Source organism: Mustelus asterias, chromosome 22 (assembly GCF_964213995.1).
Source record: "Mustelus asterias chromosome 22, sMusAst1.hap1.1, whole genome shotgun sequence".
Classification (NCBI taxonomy): Eukaryota; Metazoa; Chordata; class Chondrichthyes; order Carcharhiniformes; family Triakidae; genus Mustelus; species Mustelus asterias.
This window is the reverse complement of record NC_135822.1, coordinates 15772820-15793307: the sequence shown is the minus strand read 5'-3', so window position 1 is coordinate 15793307 and position 20488 is coordinate 15772820. Positions and strand designations below refer to the sequence as shown.

Sequence of the window (20488 nt, the reverse complement as noted above, 5' to 3'; positions counted from 1 at the left end):
TATCTGGCCTTTATTAATCTGTCAAAGGCCTATGACTCCATCAATCGTGAAGCCCTTTGAAAAGTACTCCAGAGACTTGGATGCCCAAGAAAAGTTTGTTAATATCCTACAACTCTTGCATGACAGTATGTAGGGAATCAACCTTTACAATGGATAGGAGCTGTTTCATATCCACACAGACAACAACAGGCAAGGCTGTGCTAAGGCGCCAACTATCTACTCTTTTTGTTCTCTATTTGCTCCACCATCTACCTCAGCCTGGTCCTGGAAATCATTGATGAGCAACTTCCACAAGATGTCATGATCGAGTTTCAAATCAACAGGAAGCTTCTCAACCTCAACAAGGCTGAGAGCCAAGGCTGAGGTAATCCCCTGGTGTGCCTACCAGGTGGCTGAAGATGCCAGTGCGGAGGCCACAAACACCTGCCGACACTCGTTATAACAAGGCTCAGGCTGCATCGCGCTGATCGAGCAGGCGATTGGCCTGCTGAAGGTGCCATTCCGGTGCCTGGACTGGTCAGGGATGCTCTACACACAGATAGGGCTCTTTCTCCATACACTTTCTTGGATTTATTGAGCAATAACGATTGTATCTCTGATTCCCCGGATGACTGGAAACCACACTGGGCCTGTGGAAATATATTTTTGCTGATGGGGGTTGAGGATTTGTGTGAGAATTTCCCCGGCAATGCACTGAAACAATATGCCTCTATAGTTCCCGCTCTACACTATAGAGCCCCAGAGGGTCTCCCGCATTGTTGTAATCTGTTCTTCACAACTTGGCGTTATAGAGGGCAGGCCACCTGGATCTGAAGGAGATGGAGGAGCACCGCATCTCTTTGGATGAGGAGGATGTTGAGGAGTGCAGTGAGGATGACAATGCAGAGAAGTGGAAGGAGCCCAGGCAGTGGTCAGGGCCTGACTGGGCCGACGTGCTAGGGATGGCCTCATAGCGTCTCACTCCAGGATGAGCAGGACTAGGATTGATTAGCTCTCCCGCCATGGGGATGAACATCTAACCAGTGATGTGGTGCCAGCAGTATGCTCCCATGCTGTTGCTAGGCGCCATGATCAGGGCACTGAAGCCATTGGCGGGACTCTGGGGAGAATGATGGTGACTTGCAGCGATGCCCCTCTCATCCTCACGATATGTCTGACTCCTGCCTGACAGTGAGCTTGACGCTTCCTGCCGTCAAATGGGCGTATCATCGGGCTCAGAAACTCAGGATGCGCAGCGTCATACTACAGACCCCACCCACGTCAGGAGTCCTGGTGTTTACATCCATCTTCCAACCGAGGTGGGCAGCCTGGCAGCCCTTGGCCTTGCGATTAATAGAGAACACTGGTACGACACGGAGGTGGTTTTTCCCTCTGCGCGATTTCGGAACCAAAGGGATACCTTGCTTTGTAATCTTATACGAATATGCCTGAGGTCGTAGGAAGCTACTGGTTGTGGTAAATTAAAGCAGGATCTGACACTCTATCATGAACAATTAACAGGTCTTTATTTTTAAACTGGTGACAACCTTATTGACAATTAACAAACTGAATAAACTCTCCAATAGAATGCTGTTCGAATATTACAAGATTCATTCAGGAATAATTAAATGAATCCTTATAGAATATAATCACTCTCAAATAATATAATACCAGGCATCCGTTGGAAGTATGAACTTTCTTTTGATGTTTCCGTCTGAAACACTTTCTGAGTTGGTATCTCTCTCTTTTAGATGTATATAAACCCGCAGGATTCTAAATGAGAGCATCGCCTTTCCCTCCTTCCGAATAAAGAGGTGGCAAGCATATTCTAACAGTTATCCCCCATTGCCCAGGTTCATATACCTGGAATTACCTCACGGTATTCCTGCGATCTGAGTGGCTTGAGGCTGTCAACAACTTTCACATTTGAATTCCATTGGCTCTGTGTCTCTGCGTGCTTGCTTTAAACTCATTGGTTCAATTCAAAAGCCTGTTTTGCTATGTTGGACACTGACTGCTGCTTTGGATACAGATGGTGCAAAGAGCTGCTTCTGCAGCCTGCTGTCTGCAATTTATGATGTGGAGTGGAGAGGATCTCCAAGAAGATCGCGCATATCGACACAGACATCAAGTTTCTATAAACATGCAAGAAAGCAGACAAGATACCGAAAGGACTACGGATCACGAACCCACTCAGGTCAACCTTTAACACGGACTATATTTAAGACCTGGCTGGCTGTAGAGATTTGCATTCTAATCAGTATTCTGTAATTTGATTTCTGTGTCTGTGCCCTGTTTGAGAACAGATATCCACTCCATCTGACGAAGGAGCTCTGCTCCAAAAGCTTATGGTATTTGCTACCAAATAAACCTGTTGGACTTTAACCTGGTGTTGTGAGACTTCTTACTGTGTCTGCAATTTAAACAGTTCAACATTGAACCCAAAAACAGCTTTCTTCAGGCACTGACACACCAGCTTTTAAAGAGACAATGCTATATGATTTTGTTTGGTTTTTTTCTCAGCAATAGGTGGCATGGTGGCACAGTGGTTAGCACTGCTGTCTCACAGCACCAGGGACCTGGGTTTGATTCCCGGCTTGGGTCACTGTCTGTGTGGAGTCTGCACGTTCTTCCCGTGTCTGCGTGAGTTTCCTCCGGGTGCTCCGGTTTCCTCCCACAGTCCGAATATAAGAACATAAGAACATAAGAAATAGGAGCAGGAGTAGGCCATCTAGCCCCTCGAGCCTGCCCCGCCATTCAATAAGATCATGGCTGATCTGACGTGGATCAGTACCACTTACCCGCCTGATCCCCATAACCCTTAATTCCCTTACCGATCAGGAATCCATCCATCCGCGCTTTAAACATATTCAGGGAGGTAGCCTCCACCACCTCAGTGGGCAGAGAATTCCAGAGATTCACCACCCTCTGGGAGAAGAAGTTCCTCCTCAACTCTGTCTTAAACCGACCCCCCTTTATTTTGAGGCTGTGTCCTCTAGTTTTAACTTCCTTACTAAGTGGAAAGAATCTCTCCGCCTCCACCCTATCCAGCCCCCGCATTATCTTATAAGTCTCCATAAGATCCCCCCTCATCCTTCTAAACTCCAACGAGTACAAACCCAATCTCCTCAGCCTCTCCTCATACCGATTAATACCGCCTTCCTCCTCTTTTCCTTAGCCCTCTGAGTTACAGGGCTGGACTCCACTGCGGAGACACGGCCACTGCTGCTTCCCCCAGGCGGGCTGTCCCCCCCAGCAGTACTCAAGCAGGAGTACTTGTTGTGCAGGGGCAAATCCACTGGGGTGCTCTCAACCACCCTAGCCTTACCCTTCCTGGCCATCACCCACTTGGCCTCCTCCCGTTGCCCTGGTGTGACCACCTGATGATAGCTCTTGAATATATGCGAGTTAGGTTGATTTGTGATGCTAAAATTGACCCTTGGTGTTCTGGGATGTGCAGGTTAGAGGGATTAGCGGGGTAAATGTGTGGTGTTGTGTGGATAGGGCCCGGGTCGGCCTGTGGTCGGTGCAGACTCGATGGGCCGAATGGCCTCCTTCTGCACTGCAGGGATTCTATGATTTATTTTCATTATTTACATTTTCAAACAGCACAGTTTTAACTTTACAAATGCAACTTCACAACAACGCTGTTAGACAAGAGAGGGGTGTGCATGGATGGAGGGGAATGGCGGGGAGTGTTCATCCTTCCATGGATGGGGGGTGGGCTAGGGCAGCGGGGGGTGGGGTGGGGGGTATGCCAACAGCAGCGCCTGCTTACTGCATCACTGGTGAGGGAGGGACAGAGCACTGCCATTCTCACACTCTACAGGGATGAGGCGCCGGCTGAGCGCGGTGGTTCCCACAAGCTTGGTACCATGAGCAGAGAGGGTGGAGGCTCTATGGGTGAACAAAGTGAAATTTATCGCCAAAAATTCAAAACAAAATGGTGAGCTATCTACACGAGTACCAATCTTCACTAAATACCAATGGTTTCTTCATCTTCCTCACCCGCCCACTATGTCTAGATTTATCCCCAGGATCTACAGCTGAGGTTGAGGCAGCCTGCTGACTCCCATGTCCTTTTGCCTGAGATCACCTTGGTGGGGGCCGGGACCTTGGTGGGGACCGGGACCTTGGTGGGGGCCGGGACCTTGGGGTCCAGGCCTACTTTCAGGCAGCATGGATGTTTGACTGCTGTCCTCCTCGATGTCAGGGTCCTGGAGGTGTGTCGCTCACAGGGAGGGCAGGGTGTGTCAGATGGGCTGGAGATGCCCAGTGTCCCCTGGCTGGAGGGCCCAGGCTGTACTCCTGCCAATCCTCTTCCCTTTGGGTTCCTGGGGGCCCCTGGGGCTCCTCCATGGGATGAAGGGGCAGCTGGAGTGAGATCCAAACGCCCCAGCGTCCTCTGTTGCGGACACTTGTGGATTCCCACCAGTGCCTGCACCGTCCAGTAGAAGCTCTGCACCATAGTGCGGACTTCTCCTGCCGTGGAGTACATGTCCTGCACTAAGGTCTCCACTGCAGAGGCCAACCTCGCAGTAACGGCACCCTCTCCTCAGGTAGAAGGCAATGGGACTCCTCCAATTGGCCTTGCATTCCAAGGAGAGCTGCTGTCATCCCTTCCTGATACTCGCGACTCTGCCATTGCAGCTCCAGCAGCTGTGGGATGACCGAGCCCAGGGGCATATCATCGGCAAAGAGGCTCAGCAGACTCCTGGCCTCCGGCATCCCTCCGAGTGCCGGTTCCGTGGGACGTCCCTGCCTCTGCCTGCTGTGGATCTTCAGCTGTGAGGTGCTCACCAGTGAGTGACCCATAAGCCTGCCTACTTATCGAACCCACCAAGGTGTGAGTAACTGCGCTGGTTCCGGGGGGGTGTGACAGCTGTGAAGCCTCTTCACTGGTGCGGTTGGAGAAGTCCCCCTCTGAACTACTGGAGTCCGGTGGGTCCAGCGAGCAGGTGGATGGTCCAGCCTGTTCTGCTGGCCTGCCTGCAAGAGAAGGGAGATGGCATCAGTGCATTGCAGGGGATACAGTGGGAACATTGATTACTCACTTGAGACTTGAGGAATGGCAGCATTTGTGTTGAGGATTCTCATGTTTCTCTGCTGTCCCACTTCACCAACAGCGCAGGCAGACTCTTCCTCCTCTCCGGCCAGGTCGAGAGTTCACTCCTCAAAAGTGTGTGAGGGTTCTCGAGCATGACTCCAGCTGACTTTTTTTTATTCATTCGTGGGACATGGGCGTCTCTGGCTGGCCAGCATTTATTGCCCATCCCTAGTTGCCCTTGAGAAGGTGGTGGTGAGCTGCCTTCTTGAATCGCTGCAGACCACATGCTGTGGGTTGACCCACAATGCCGTTAGGGAGGGAATTCCAGGATTTTGACCCAGCGACTGCGAAGGAACAGCGATATACTTCCAAGTCAGGATGGTGAGTGGCTTGGAGGGGAACTTGCAGGTGGTGGTGTTCCCATGTATCTGCTGCCCTTGTCCTTCTAGATGGAAGTGGTCGTGGGTTTGGAAGTTGCTGCCTAAGGATCTTTGGTGAATTGCTGCAGTGCATCTTGTAGATAGTACACACTGCTGCTACTGAGCGTCGGTGGTGGAGGGAGTGGATGTGGTGCCAAGCTTCTTGTCCTGGATGGTGTCAAGCTTCTTGAGTGTTGTTGGAGCTGCACCCATCCAGGCAAGTGGGGAGTATTCCATCACACTCCTGACTTGTGCCTTGTTCCTCACCTGAGGAAGGAGCAGCGCTCCGAAAGCTTGTGATTCCAAAAAAAATGTTGGACTTTAACCTGGTGTTGTGAGACTCCTTATTGTACCTTATAGATGGTGGACAGGTTTTGGGGAGTCAGGAGGTGAGTTATTCGCTGCAGTATCTCTAGCCTCCGACTTGCTCTTGTAGCCACTGTGTTTATGTGGCGAGTCTAGTTGAGTTTCTGGTCAAGTTAACCCTAAGGATGTTGACAGTGGGGGATTCAGTGATAGTAACACCACTGAATATCAAGGGGCGAATATCCGCTCACATCTGTTATGGTTGAGTTTGTCCTGCAACAACACAGAGAGGAAGAGGTGGGAGTGTTGGCATTTAAGATGGCGATGAGGTGTGGCAGGCAAGGGTGAGAGCTGGAGTGTGAGGAGCATAACAGCTACTGGGGGAGCATGGTGATTGTGGGAAGGAGGGAGGAACCTGGTGCCTGGTGTTGGCAAAGGCCAGGGTGGTTGAGTGAGAGATAGGGTTGGGGGTGTAAAGGGTGTGCAAGGGCGTCCAGTGGGAGACTGGAGGGTGGCTCACTTACCCTGGCTGCACAAAATCCGTGTGTTTCCCAACCAGAAACCATGGATGAACAAGGATATGTCCACTGCTTGCTGGAGTCCAGGTCGGAGGCGTTCATGTTGGGTGACCCTGACCTATAGAAGAAATCTGGATACGATCTACAGAGAACCATCAAAGATGCCAAGAGACAGTACCGGACCAAGCTAGAGTCCCAGGCTAGCCACACGGACTCCCACCGACTATGGCAAGGTCTGCACAGCATACCAGGCTACAAGATGAAGGCATGTAAAATCGCCAGCTCCAACGCACCCCTCCCAGATGAGCTCAATACAGTCTATGCCCGTTTTGAGCAAGAGGTCAGCAAGATGAGGCTTCACCTGGAGGCTTCGGATGAACCTGTATCCGAGGTCACCATCACAGATGTCAGATCAGCCTTCTTGAAAGTTAACCTGCGGAAAGTGACTGGCTCGGATGGGATACCCGGAGGAGCACTCAGATTCTGCACGGACCAGCCGCTGTGATATTCGCAGACGTCTTTAACCTCTCCTTACATGGATCTGAGGTCCCTACCTGCTTTAAGAAGGCAACCATCATCCCGGTACCAAAGAAAAGCCAAGCCGGTGGCTCTGACATCCAACATTATGAAGTGCTTCGAAAGGTTAATCATGGCACGGACCAACCCCAGCCTCACAGATTGCCTGGATCCACTACAGTTTGCCTATCACCGCAGCAGGTCCTCAGCAAACGCTGTCTCCCTGGCCTTACACTCAACACTGGAACACCTAGATAACAAAGACACCCATGTCAGACTCCTATTTATCGACTACAGCTCAGCCTTCAACACCATTATTCCTACAAAACCCATCTCCAAACTCCGTGGCCTGGGGCTCGGCTCCTCCCTCTGCGACTGGGTCCTGAACTTCCTAACCCACAGACTGCAATCTGTAAGGATCGGCAACAACACCTCCTCCACAATCATCCTCAACACCGGTGCCCTACAAGGCTGTGTTCTCAGCCCCCTACTATACTCCTTATACACCTATGACTGTGCGGCCAAATTCCCCTCCGATTCGTTTTTCAAGTTTGCTGATGACACCACCGTAGTGGGTCGGATCTCAAACAATGACGAGACAGAGTACAGGAAAGAGATAGAGAATCTGCTGAACTGGTGAAACAACAATAATCTTTTCCTCAATGTCAATAAAATGAAGGAGATAGTCATCATCTTGAGGAAGCGTAGTGGAGGACATGCCCCTGTCCACATCAATGGGGACGAAGTAGAAATGGTCGAGAGCTTCAAGTTTCTAGGCGTCCAGATCACCAACAACCTGTCCTGATCCCTCCACGCCGATGCTATAGTTAAGAAAGCCCACCAACGCCTCTACTTTCTCAGGAGGCTAAGGAAATTTGACATGTCCACTAGACACTCACCAACTTTTACAGATGCACCATTCTTTCTGGTTGTATCACAGCTTGGTATGGCTCCTGCTCTGTCCAAGACCACAAGGAACTACAAAGGTTCGTGAACGAAGCCCAGTCCATCACTCAAACCAGCCTCCCATCCATTGACTCTGTCTACACTTCCAGCTGCCTCGGAAAAGCAGGACCCCACGCACCCAGACCTTCTCTCTTCCACCTTCTTCCTTCGGGAAAAAGATACAAAAGTCTGAGGTCAAATACCAACCAACACAAAAACAGCTTCTTCCCTGCTGCTATCAGACTTTTGAATGGACCTACCCTGCATTAAGTTGACCTTTCTCTACACCCTAGCTATGACTGCAACACCACATTCTGCACTCTCTCGTTTCCTTCTCTATGAATGGTATGCTTTGTCTGTATCACGCGCAAGAAACAATACTTTTCACTGTATGTTAATACATGTGACAATAATAAATCAAATCAAATCAAAAAGATCATTTATCTTCTTCTGACACTGCTGCCCCGTCCTTTTCTAGAGTGCTTGCACTGACCAGGGCTCTCACTGCATCCCAGGCGGGGCTGGTGATCCTGCTGGAAGGCCATCTCCTGGAGCGAGGGTAGACCCACCTCTGCTCCACTCCATCCAGGATCCTGGTGAGAGCTCCATCCCCTCCAGCCGTTGTGGAACAAGTGCTGGGGAGTTCTGGCGAGCCATTTATCTGGAGCTTCCCAGTGCTTGCAGCAGTTCAGTTGTAGCGGGGCGGGCGATTCAGAGGGAACACGCTGCAGGAGTGGTGCAAAACTCGTGGGAATAAAAATTAATCCCAATGAGCTTTAAGATTCAGTCCAAAAACATGTCACACAGTTGGCTGGAAAGACTCCATTTTTAATGCCAAAACCAACGTTGTGCTATTTATTTTGGTCAGCTTTTGCCCAAAGGGTCTCTCCCTTACGGCAGCGGAGAAGGGGATTCTTTCTGTCGGAGGGACGTGAGTCTTTGGAAGTTTTCTTTCAAAAGCAGTTGGAGAGGAGCCTTTCCCAAAAAATTACTAAGGAAAATCTTAAACCTTAGGAAAAAGATTGTAAGAGTCAGACAAACAGGAAAATGGGAAAGTTTCAGACCTGGACAAGTTTAACAACTGGCCAGGTTGCTAAGGTAACTGATCCACTCAGTTCAGGTGACCCAGTCTGGAGGATCCAGTCAGTCCAGGTGATCCAGTCAGTTCAGATGATCCAGTCAGTCCGGGTGATCCAGTCTGGGTGATCCAGTCAGTCTGGGTGATCCAGTCAGTCCAGGTGATCCAATGGGGGTGATCCAGTCAGTCCAGGTGATCCAGTCAGTCCAGGCGATCCAGTCAGTCCAGGTGATCCAATCTGGGTGATCCAGTCAGTCCAGGCGATCCAATCTGGGCGATCCAGTCAGTCCGGGTGATCCAGTCTGGGTGATCCAGTAAGTCCGGGTGATCCAGTCCGGGTGATCCAGGCGATCCAGTCTGGGTGATTCAGTCAGTAAGGAGTCTAACGACACCAGGTTAAAGTCCAACAGGTTTATTTGGTAGCAAACGCCACTCGTTTTCGGTTTGGTAGCAAGCGCTCCGAAAGCTTATGGTATTTGCTACCAAATAAACCTGTTGGACTTTAATCTGGTGTGAGACTGCTTACTGTGTTTACCCCAGTCCAACGCCGGCATCTCCACATCATGATCCAGTCAGTCCGGGTGATCCAGTTCAGGTGATCCAGTCAGTTCGGGTGATCCAGTCCGGGTGATCCAGTCCAGGTGATCCAGTCAGTCCAGGTGGCATCTAGAGCCCAGTGACTCATTCAGTCCAGGTGATCCAGTCTGGGTGATCGAGCCCAGTGACTCATTCAGTCCAGGTGATCCAGTCCAGGTGATCGGGGCAGTGCAGCTGCTCCTGTCGCTGTGTCCTCCGGGCGCCAGGTGGCGGTGCCGAGCGCGGGTCTGCGGAGCGGATCAGGCCCCGAGTCCCCGGTCCCGGAGCCGCCGCCCCGCCGCTGCTCGGACGCGGCTCTCAGTCCCGGCGGGAGGCGCTGCCCGAGCCGCGGCCCAGCACTGCAGAGGCGGCGGAGGGAGAGACTCCCGGGAGGGGGATTGAAGCCTGGAAACCACTCGGCCCGTCACCCTGCTGCTAGAACCCAGCACAGCCCAGCCTGGGGAGACGGTGTGTCTGGGTGCGGGGGGAGACGGTGTGTCTGGGTGCGGGGGGAGACGGTGTGTCTGGGTGCGGGGGGAGACGGTGTGTCTGGGTGCGGGGGGAGACGGTGTGTCTGGGTGCGGGGGGAAGACGGTGTGTCTGGGGGTGGGGGAGACGGTGTGTCTGGGGGTGGGGGAGACGGTGTGTCTGGGTGGGGAGACGGTGTGTCTGGGTGCGGGAGACGGTGTGTCTGGGTGCGGGAGACGGTGTGTCTGGGTGCGGGGGGAAGACGGTGTGTCTGGGGGTGGGGGAGACGGTGTGTCTGGGGGTGGGGGAGACGGTGTGTCTGGGGGTGGGGGAGACGGTGGGTTTGGGTGCGGGGGGAGACGACGTGTCTGGGGGGGGGGAGGAGAGACGGTGTGTCGGGGGGGGGAGGAGAGACGGTGTGTCGGGGGGGGGAGGAGAGACGGTGTGTCGGGGGGGGGAGGAGAGACGGTGTGTCGGGGGGGGGAGGAGAGACGGTGTGTCGGGGGGGGGAGGAGAGACGGTGTGTCGGGGGGGGGGGAGGAGAGACGGTGTGTCGGGGGGGGAGAGACGGTGTGTCCGGGGGGGGGGAGGAGAGACGGTGTGTCGGGGGGGGAGAGATGGTGTGTCGGGGGGGGGGGGGGGGGGAGAGATGGTGTGTCGGGGGGGGGGGGGGGGGGAGAGACGGTGTGTCGGGGGGGGGGGGGGGGGGGGAGAGACGGTGTGTCGGGGGGGGAGAGACGGTGTGTCGGGGGGGAGAGAGACGGTGTGTCGGGGGGGGGGGGGGAGAGAGACGGTGTGTCGGGGGGGGGGGAGAGAGACGGTGTGTCGGGGGGGGGGGGAGAGACGGTGTGTCGGGGGGGAGAGAGACGGTGTGTCGGGGGGGGAGAGACGGTGTGTCGGGGGGGGGGAGAGACGGTGTGTCGGGGGGGGGGGAGAGACGGTGTGTCGGGGGGGGGGGAGAGACGGTGTGTCGGGGGGGGGGAGAGAGACGGTGTGTCGGGGGGGGGGGAGAGAGACGGTGTGTCGGGGGGGGGGGGAGAGAGACGGTGTGTCGGGGGGGGGGGGGAGAGACGGTGTGTCGGGGGGGGGAGAGACGGTGTGTCGGGGGGGGGGAGAGACGGTGTGTCGGGGGGGGGGAGAGACGGTGTGTCTGGTGGGGGAGAGACGGCGTGTCTGGTGGGGGAGAGACGGCGTGTCTGGGGGAGGTAGAGACGGCGTGTCTGGAGGGGGGAGAGACGGCGTGTCTGGAGGGGGAGAGACGGTGTGTCTGGGGTGGGAGACGGCGTGTCTGGCGGGGGGGAGAGACGGCGTGTCTGGGTGCAGGAGACGGCGTGTCTGGGTGCAGGAGACGGCGTGTCTGGGTGCGGGGGGAGACGGTGTGTCTGCGTGCGGGGGGGGTGACGGTGTGTCTGGGTGCGGGGGGGGGAGACGGTGTGTCTGGGTGCGGGTGGGAGACGGTGTGTCTGGGTGCCGGGGGGAGACGGTGTGTCTGGGTGCGGGAGGGGTGGGCAGACGGTGTGTCTGGGTGCGGGGGGGAGACGGTGTGTCTGGGTGCGGGGGGGAGACGGTGTGTCTGCGGTTGGGGGAGACGGTGTGTCTGGGTGTGGGGGGGAGACGGTGTGTCTGGGTGTGGGGGGGAGACGGTGTGTCTGGGTGCCGGGGGGAGACGGTGTGTCTGGGTGCGGGAGGGGTGGGCAGACGGTGTGTCTGGGTGCGGGGGGGAGACGGTGTGTCTGGGTGCGGGGGGGAGACGGTGTGTCTGCGGTTGGGGGAGACGGTGTGTCTGGGTGTGGGGGGGAGACGGTGTGTCTGGGTGTGGGGGGGAGACGGTGTGTCTGGGTGTGGGGGGGAGACGGTGTGTCTGGGTGTGGGGGGGAGACGGTGTGTCTGGGTGTGGGGGGGAGACGGTGTGTCTGGGTGCGGGGGGGAGACGGTGTGTCTGAGTGCAGGGCGGAGACGGTGTGTCTGGGTGTTGGGGGGGGAGACGGTGTGTTTAGGTGCGGGGGGAGACGGCATGTCTGGCTGCGGGGGGGGGGAGACGGCGTGTCTGGCTGCGGGGGGGGGGAGACGGCGTGTCTGGCTGCAGGGTGGGAGACGGCGTGTCTGGGTGCAGGGGGGGAGACGGCCTGTCTGGGCGCGGGGGAACGGTGCGGTCTGGGTGCGGGGGGACGACGCAGTCTGGGTGCGGGGGGACGACGCAGTCTGGGTGCGGGGGGACGGCGCAGTCTGGGTGCGGGGGGACGACGCAGTCTGGGCATGGGGGGACGGCACGGTCTGGGCGCGGGGGGACGGCGTGGTCCGGGCGCGGGGAGGCCGGTGCGGTCTGGGCACGGGGGGGACGGCACGGTCTGGGCGTGGGGGGGCCGGCGCGGTCTGGGCGCGGGGGGGGACGGCGCGGTCTGGGCGCGGGGGGAACAGCGCGGTCTGGGCACGGGGGGGACGGCGCGGTCTGGGCGCGGGGGGGGGGACGCAGTCTGGGCGTGGGGGGGACGCAGTCTGGGCGTGGGGGGAACAGCGCGGTCTGGGCACGGGGGGGACGGCGCGGTCTGGGCGCGGGGGGGGGGACGCAGTCTGGGCGCGGGGGGGACGGCGCGGTCTGGGCGCGGGGGGGACGGCGCGGTCTGGGCGCGGGGGGACGGCGCGGTCTGGGCGCGGGGGGGACAGCGCGGTCTGGGCGTGGGGGGGCCGGCGCGGTCTGGGCGCGGGGGGGACGGCGCGGTCTGGGCACGGGGGGGACGGCGCAGTCTGGGCGCGGGGGGGACGGCGCGGTCTGGGTGCTGGGGTCTCGGGGAGACGGTGAGTCTGGGTTTGTAGGGTTGGCTCTAGGAGTTCAGGTCACCACAGTGCTGGGTTTCTAACGCTCTTATTCTTTAACACAGGGTTCGCGATGCCCGGCTTACCGGTGAACCAGCCTCAGCTGATCCGCTCCAACCAGAAGGATGAATACTACCTGAGCTCACTGCGGAGCTACGCCAACGAGGCTTTCCAGATCTTTGCTGGTGAGACTCTGAATGTGTGCAGTGTGGGTGGGCGAGAGCCTGTGACCCAACCTGCTTCCCGTTCGCAATTTGAGCAACATGGAACTTCAGAATAAAATTATTCCCTGTTTCCGTCGCTCACCGGCCAGTCTCCTGATTTTGGATGTGTTTACCAACATCCTGTACAGCCAGGCTCACAAAGTTCAAACAAGGAGAAATCCAAAGGAAACATTTAACAGTCACTTGGACTTTAATTACTGGGATATTGGGGACCAGGCTGTGATCCTTTGGCTGTACTTTGGAGACCCTGCGTGTAACTTTTCTCTATGGTCACTTTTACAGATTATTTTGCTTTAAACCCCCTGATTTTTTGGGGGGTGAGTGGGGGGAACACAGTCTGTTTTGGGGGGGGGTGAGTGGGGGACACAGTCTGCTTTGGGGGGTGAGTGGGGGACACAGTCTGTTTTGGGGGGTGAGTGGGGGACACAGTCTGTTTTGGGGGGGTGAGTGGGGGGGCACAGTCTGTTTTGGGGGGTGAGTGGGGGACACAGTCTGTTTTGGGGGGTGAGTGGGGGACACAGTCTGTTTTGGGGGGTGAGTGGGGGACACAGTCTGTTTTGGGGGGTGAGTGGGGGACACAGTCTGTTTTGGGGGGGTGAGTGGGGCGGCACAGTCTGTTTTGGGGGGTGAGTGGGGGACACAGTCTGTTTTCTGTGGTGTTGTGCTTTATCCTCTGTTACAAAACACCGCCTCTCTGCTGTTGTCATCCCTGCACCATTCCTTTGATAACATTATTATGATTGCTGCAATAAATGACTCCCAGCTTCCCTTCCCCCGGTGAATCTCGGGTGGTGTCCTGTCTTTCCTGTTCTAACAATTTAACTGCCTCCTCCTCCCCACTGCCCCAAAACTCTGTCAGCCTCCCTCTCCCACATCACAGTCTCTATTCTGAGATGATCATGTTTTGATGAACCAGTTTTCCTCCATTCTACAACCCACATTACACAGCTCTAGAACCCTAAGGTAAGATACAGAAGCAGGAGTTGGCCTTATGGCCTCTAGACCGACTTTCCCACCCTGTCCTCCAGATGCCATGGCTGCCTCGCTGCCAAACATCCCTATCAGTCTGAGGTTTCAACATTATCCACTCTCTGGGGGAGAGAATTCCAAAGATTCACAACCCTCTGAATGAGGATTGGGCGGCACGGTGGCACAGTGGTTCGCAATGCTGCCTCACAGCGCCAGGGACCCAGATTCGAGTCCCAGCTTGGGGTCATTCTCTGTGCAGAGTGTGCATGTTCTCTCCGTGTCTGCATGGGTTTCCTCCCACAGTCCAAAAGACATGCTCGTTAGGTGCATTGGCCATGCTAAATTCTCCCTCAGTGTACCCGAACAGGCACCGGAGTGTGGCAACTTGGCGATTTTCACAGTAACTTCATTGCAGTGTTAATGTAAGCCTTACTTGTGACACTAATAAAATAAAAAAACTCTTTAAAGAAACCTTGTAATAAATGGCAGACACCATTTGCTCACTGTACCTGTATGTTACCTTGGATTCACGCACAGACACCCACATTCCTCTGAAATATTAACTAGTTTATCTGTCATTTTTTATAAAATATTCTGATGTTCCATTCTTCCTGCCGGAGTGAATCATTACATGCTTCCCTCACATTATACACCATTGGCCCATCCACTATCTTATCACCCAGTCACTGTGCCTCCTTGCGACCTCTCGATATTCTTCCTGCAGCTTGTGTTTGCAGCCATTTGTATCACCAACACACTGGGATATATAACACTTTGCCCCCTCATTAAGTCACTGATATGGTTTGCAAGTAGCTGAAACCTTTGCCCTAATCCTCCTGATTCTCCATTAATCACACTTCCTTCCGAAAATGATTTGTTTATTCCGACTTTGCTTTTTGTTCATGAAACAATCCTCGGCAAATAAATAATGACCCCCAATCCCAAGAGCCTAAGAACCTGTACCCATATTCCATACTCTAGAATGTGAACCTGTGCTGCAACACTGTTGCACCGGCCCCCTCCCGCGCTGCGCCGGCCCCCGGACCTATACTACTCTCGAGCCCGTGTGTTAGTCAGTGTATGTATTTTAATGGTGCTGTACTCTCCTATAACAAGGAAGATATGGAGCTAATTGTCTGTTTCCTCTACTACACAGGTGCTAAGCGATGGCTGGAATGGAGGAAGGAGATCGAGTTACTGGCAGATCTGACATATTTTTCTCTAACAACCGTTGCAGGTCAGGCTGCCTTATTACTGGGCATCACTTTGATTCTTTATGTACGCAGATGTTACAGTCTTGTATCTGCTCATAATAAGAGTCTCTGTTTGAATCTGCACAGGGCGACACAGTGGTGTAAAGTGGTTAGCACTGCTACCTCGTAGCGCCAGGGGCTCGGGTTCAGTTCTCAGCTTGGGTCACTGTCTGTGCGGAGTTTGCACGTTTTCCCCGTGTCTGCGTGGGTTTCCTCCGGGTGCTCCGGTTTTGCTCCCACAGTCCAAAGATGTGCGGGTTAGGTGGATTTGCCATAATAAATTGGCCCTTAGTGTTGGGGGGATTAGCAGGGTAAATGTGTGGGGTTAAGGGGATAGGACCTGGGTGGGATTGTTGTCGGTGCAGACTCAATGGGCCGAATGGCCCCCTGCACTGGAGGGATTCTATACTACAGTGCAGGGTCTATCTGCTCCATGTCTCGCTCTCTCTTTTTTAAGTGCTTTTATTTGCTGTGTGTCTGCGAGTTCAGTCCCTGATTCGCCTGCTTCGCTTTAGCATCCGCCAGCACTTTTCCACTTTGCTTCCTGTCTCTAACCGTTAACCTGCCCTTTTCCTCCTCAATTCTCCCAAGGGACAGGCTCTGCGCCCGGGTCTGACGCTGCTTCGTCCCAAAAACCACCTTCTGCCCAAAACTCTGCCTGGAAATTCAAGATAAAGCCCTGTTGTTTAAATTTCCTGAGGGCGAGAGCTGGACTTTGCCTCACCTCTGCCCGGGCACCGGGGTTATAGCTCAAGGCCCTGGCTGCGGTCTGTAGGTCAGAACCATTGTCAGGTAGAGGATCGGTCAGGCTGTTTCCATTGCACTGTCACGGAAGCCATGATGTGGAGATGCCGGCGTTGGACTGGGGTAAACACAGTAAGAAGTCTCACAACACCAGGTTAAAGTCCAACAGGTTTATTTGGAATCATGAGCTTTCAGAGTCACTCACCTGGTGAAGGAGCAGCGCTCCGAAAGCTCGTGATTCCAAATAAACCTGTCGGACTTTAACCTGGTGTTGTGAGACTTCCTGCTGTCATGGAAGGCACTGCATTAAGATGAGGACTCTTAGATTGCAGTTGGATTCAGGGATACACTGTGCTGATCTCAGCCGCGTCAGGTGTCATTGTAGCCAGGTGTCAGTGTTCTTATCCATGAACTTGTGTGGGTGGAAGGGACATAGAAACAGGAGGCCATTCAGCCCTTCAAGCTTGTTCTGCCATTCAGTGAGATCATGGTTGGCTGGTAGGTTGTGACCCACGTAGCTCTATTGAGTGGAGGGAGCTCTTAACATGTCCCACCATCACGCCAGTTTTCATTCATGGTTACGTGAAGCGCTGTTGCATCTTGAAGGCGCTATATCAATGCAAGTTTCTGTTGTTGTGAGTTTCCAGCTGACCAATCTGTTGCCTTGACTGTGCAGGTTACCAGACACTGGGCGAAGAGTATGTGAACATTGTCCAGGTGGACTCCAGTGGGCGGCGGGTGCCGTCGCCAGCCAGGCGGGCCGCCCTCATCATCCTCCACACTTGCGTTCCTTACCTGCTGGACCGAGGACTGAACCGGCTGGAGCAGGACCTGCAGGCAGAGAATGAGGGATTCCGGGCAGCGGAGCACAGACAGGTGGCGTTGAGGCCAGGGCTCTCTCACTGGCTGCAGGGAGCTGTCAGCGCCCTGACTGCACAGCAGAGGAAAGTGTTGCTGCAAGCAGTCTGCGTCCTCCGACAGGCAGTCTCCTTCCTCCACCGTCTGCACCTGGGCATCTTCTACCTCAATGGAGCTTTCTACCACATTGCCAAAAGATTCACCGGCATCACCTACGTAAGCCCTTTATGTGCCAGTCCAACAGTAGATCATATTGGTGCATTACTGAGAGATAGAAAGTGTAAGCAGCAACTGCATATTGCAGACCAGAAGAGACCTTATGTATATTCTTAGGAAGAACAACCTTTGGGGAAATGTTACAGGTCCATGCGGGCGCTGTAGATTGGTGCGGTCTGTCTACACGTCAATGTTGCTATCTTACCTTACAGTTTACTGACTGTTGTCTCTGTTCTGTGTAGCTATGCGTGCGTGGTCTGTTCAGCGACAGTGTTGGACTCCGGTGGAGTTACGAGCTGCTGGGGAAAGTTTCTCTGCTGCAGCTGGCCCTGACTGTCGCCATGCAGATCAACAGCTATCGACAAAGGCAGCGCGCCCGGCAAGAGTGGAAACTTCACCGCAACCTCCCATGCTCGAGGTATGGCTGACATGCCCCCTGCTTTCCCACAGTCGTTGCTAATCGTCGTTCATATTGTCCAACGTTCCACTTGGTGCAGTCAAGCCAGTTAAAGGAAGCAGCAATCTTCACTCATTGGCATTAATAGGTTCATGATTAATAAGGGGATCAGGGGTTATGGGGAAAAGGCAGGAGAATGGGGATGAGAAAAGTATCAGCCATGATTGAATGACGGAGCAGACTCGTTGGGCCGAGTGGCCTAATTCTGCTCCTATGTCTTATGGTCTAATATTAGCTAAAATGATGTGTCCATCGTGGTACTGGGTGTGAGAGCCAAAAGCAACCATAGAGTAATAGAGGTTTACAGCATGGAAACAGGCCCTTCGGCCCAACTTGTCCATGCCACCTTTTTTTTAAACCCCTAAGCTAATCCTAATTGCCTGCATTTGGCCCATATCCCTCTATACCCATCGTACCCATGTAACCGTCTAAATGCTTTTTAAAAGATAACATTGTACCCACCTCTCCTACTACCTCTGGCAGCTTGTTCCAGACACTCACCACCCTCTGTATGAAACAATTGCCCCTCTGGACACTTTTGTATCTCTCCCCTCTCAGCTTAAACCTATGCCCTCTAGTTTTAGACTCCCCTACCTTTGGGAAAAGATATTGACTATCTAGCTGATCTGTGCCCCTCATTATTTTATAGACCTCTATAAGATCACTCCTCAGCCTCCTACACTCCAGAGGAAAAAGTCCCAGTCTATCCAGCCTCTCCTTATAACTCAAACCATCAAGTCCCGGTAGCATCCTAGTAAATCTTTTCTGCACTCTTTCTAGTTTAATAATATCCTTTCTATAATAGGGTGACCAGAATTGCACACAGTATTCCAAGTGTGGCCTTACCAATGACTTGTACAACTTCAACAAGACGTTCCAACTCCTGTATTCAATGTTCTGACCAATGAAACCAAGCATGCCGAATGCCTTCTTCACCACTCTGTCCACCTTTGACTCCACTTTCAAGGAGCTATGAACATGTATCCCTAGATCTCTTTGTTCTGTAATTCTCCCCCACGCCCTACCATTAACTGAGTAAGTCCTGCCCTGGTTCAGTCTATCAAAATGCATCACCTCGCATTTGTCTAAATTAAACTCCATCTGCCATTCATCAGCCCACTGGCCCAATTGATCAAGATCCCTTTGCAATTGGAGATAACGTATTTCACTGTCCACTATGCCACCAATCTTGGTGTCATCTGCAAACTTACTAACCATGCCTCCTATATTCTCATCTAAATCATTAATATAAATGACAAATAACAGTGGACCCAGCACTGATCCCTGAGGCACACCGCTGGTCACAGGCCTCCAGTTTGAAAAACAACCCTCTACAACCACCCTCTGACTTCTGTCAAGAAGCCAATTTTGTATCCATTTAGATACCTCACCCTGGATCCCGTGAGATTTAACCTTATGCAACAACCTACCATGCGGTATCTTGTCAAAGAAGGCCTTGTTAAGTCCATGTAGACAACATAACCTGCACTGCCCTTATCTACCTTCTTGGTTACCCCTTCAAAAAACTCAATCAACTTTGTGAGACATGATTTTCCATTCACAAAGCCATGCTAACCGTCCCTAATCAGTCTTTGCGTCTCTAAATGCCTGTAGATCCCTGTCTTTCAAAATACCTTCCAACAAACCCACCATAGATGTGAGGCTCACTGGCCGGTAGTTCCCAGGCTTTTCCCTGCAGCCCTTTTTAAACAAAGGCACAACATTTGCCACTCTCCAATCTTTAGGCACCTTACCCGTGACTGTCGATGATTCAAATATCTCGGCTAGGGGACCCGCAATTTCCTCCCTATCCTCCCACAATGTCCATGTTTAATTCCTGGTCATGGTGGAGTGGCTAGTGGCAGCACGGTGGCAGAGTGGTTAGCACTGCTGCCTCACAGCGCCAGGAACCCGGGTTCGATTCCTGGCTTGGGTCACTGTCTGTCCGGAGTCTGTGCATTCTCCCCATGTCTATGTGGGTTTCCTCCAGGTGCTCCGGTTTCCTCCCACAGTCCCAAAGACATGCTGGTTAGGTGCATTGGCCATGCTAAATTCTCTCTGTGTACCCGAACAGGCGCCGGAGTGTGGCGACTAGGGGATTTTCACAGTAATTTCATTACAGTGTGAATGTAAGCCTACTTGTGACACAAACTTTTCTTTGAGCTGATCTCAGTTGGGGCACCACCATTAGCGGAAATATTTACAATAAACAACCACAAGAAATCCAAAACACCGTTCCAAATGCTTTGTAGCCAATGAGGTATTTCTGGAATCTTGTTCTAATGTAGGAAACACGGCAGTCAACTTGACCACAAGGTCCCACAAACTGCAGTGAGATCAATAACCAAATAACTTGCTGGTTCTGGGATAAATATTTGCTGAGAAAACAAGGATACATCCCCTGCGTTTCATCCAAGGCGTGCAAAAGGATCTTTTACATTCACTTGAGAGAGTCGATAAAGCCTTGGTTTAATCGCATAAGAAAGATGCAAAAGATGGCATCCTTGACAGTGCAGCGCCCACCCCCGGCTGCGGCGCTACATTGGAGTGGCAGCTTCGATTGTGGTCAAGTCTCTGGAATGATTCTTGAACCCACAACCAGCTGCCATGGTGGCAAGAGTGCTACCCTGAGGCACAGATAACACCTAATTGACCTTAACATCCTGGGTTAGAAGGGGAGAAGTTCAATAACGGGGCCTGAGACCAGCAATAACTCATTTCTCACTTTGAAATCACAATTCCAAAATGCAACAGCACCACCTCTGGAGGGGAGGTGCAATTAGCGTGACACGTTTACATAGATAATTACCATTATAGACATGTAGATAGGAATTTAACACAAGATTTTTTTAATACAGAAATAAAAACGTGAACAGAAATAGGGGAGAATTCACGGAGGCATTACTCTCTCTCACAGGAATTCCTCTCAGGACCTTTCAGTGCGCAGCTCCAGGTGTATTTTGTGTTTGGAAGAACGTAGGCACTCAACAGCTACACCATGCGGACACCTCTTCTGCTGGGAATGTATCACCGAGTGGTGCAATACAAAGGTGAGTCAGCAACAAACAACTTGCATTCATATAGCACCTTTAATGAAATAA

The 20488-nt window shown here is 53.3% G+C and overlaps 1 protein-coding gene across 13 annotated transcripts in view; it reads left to right on the top strand.

Moving 5' to 3' along the window:
• Window positions 1–9619: 9619 nt before the first annotated feature.
• pex10 (peroxisomal biogenesis factor 10) overlaps window positions 9620–20488 on the top strand; it is a 39982-nt gene continuing 29113 nt past the window's right edge. For 6 of the 13 annotated variants that reach the window (XM_078238776.1, XM_078238778.1, XM_078238779.1 and 3 more), the window contains exons 1-6: window positions 9623–9852; window positions 12732–12851; window positions 15016–15096; window positions 16533–16930; window positions 17173–17348; window positions 20246–20437. In XM_078238776.1, the coding sequence (XP_078094902.1) occupies window positions 12740–12851; window positions 15016–15096; window positions 16533–16930; window positions 17173–17348; window positions 20246–20437 (959 nt within the window). In that variant the 5' untranslated portion in view covers window positions 9623–9852; window positions 12732–12739. Of the gene's footprint in view, window positions 9853–12731; window positions 12852–15015; window positions 15097–16532; window positions 16931–17172; window positions 17349–20245; window positions 20438–20488 lie in introns of all 13 variants that reach the window. The other 7 variants (XR_013500532.1, XM_078238781.1, XM_078238783.1 and 4 more) reach the window with 3 other exon arrangements.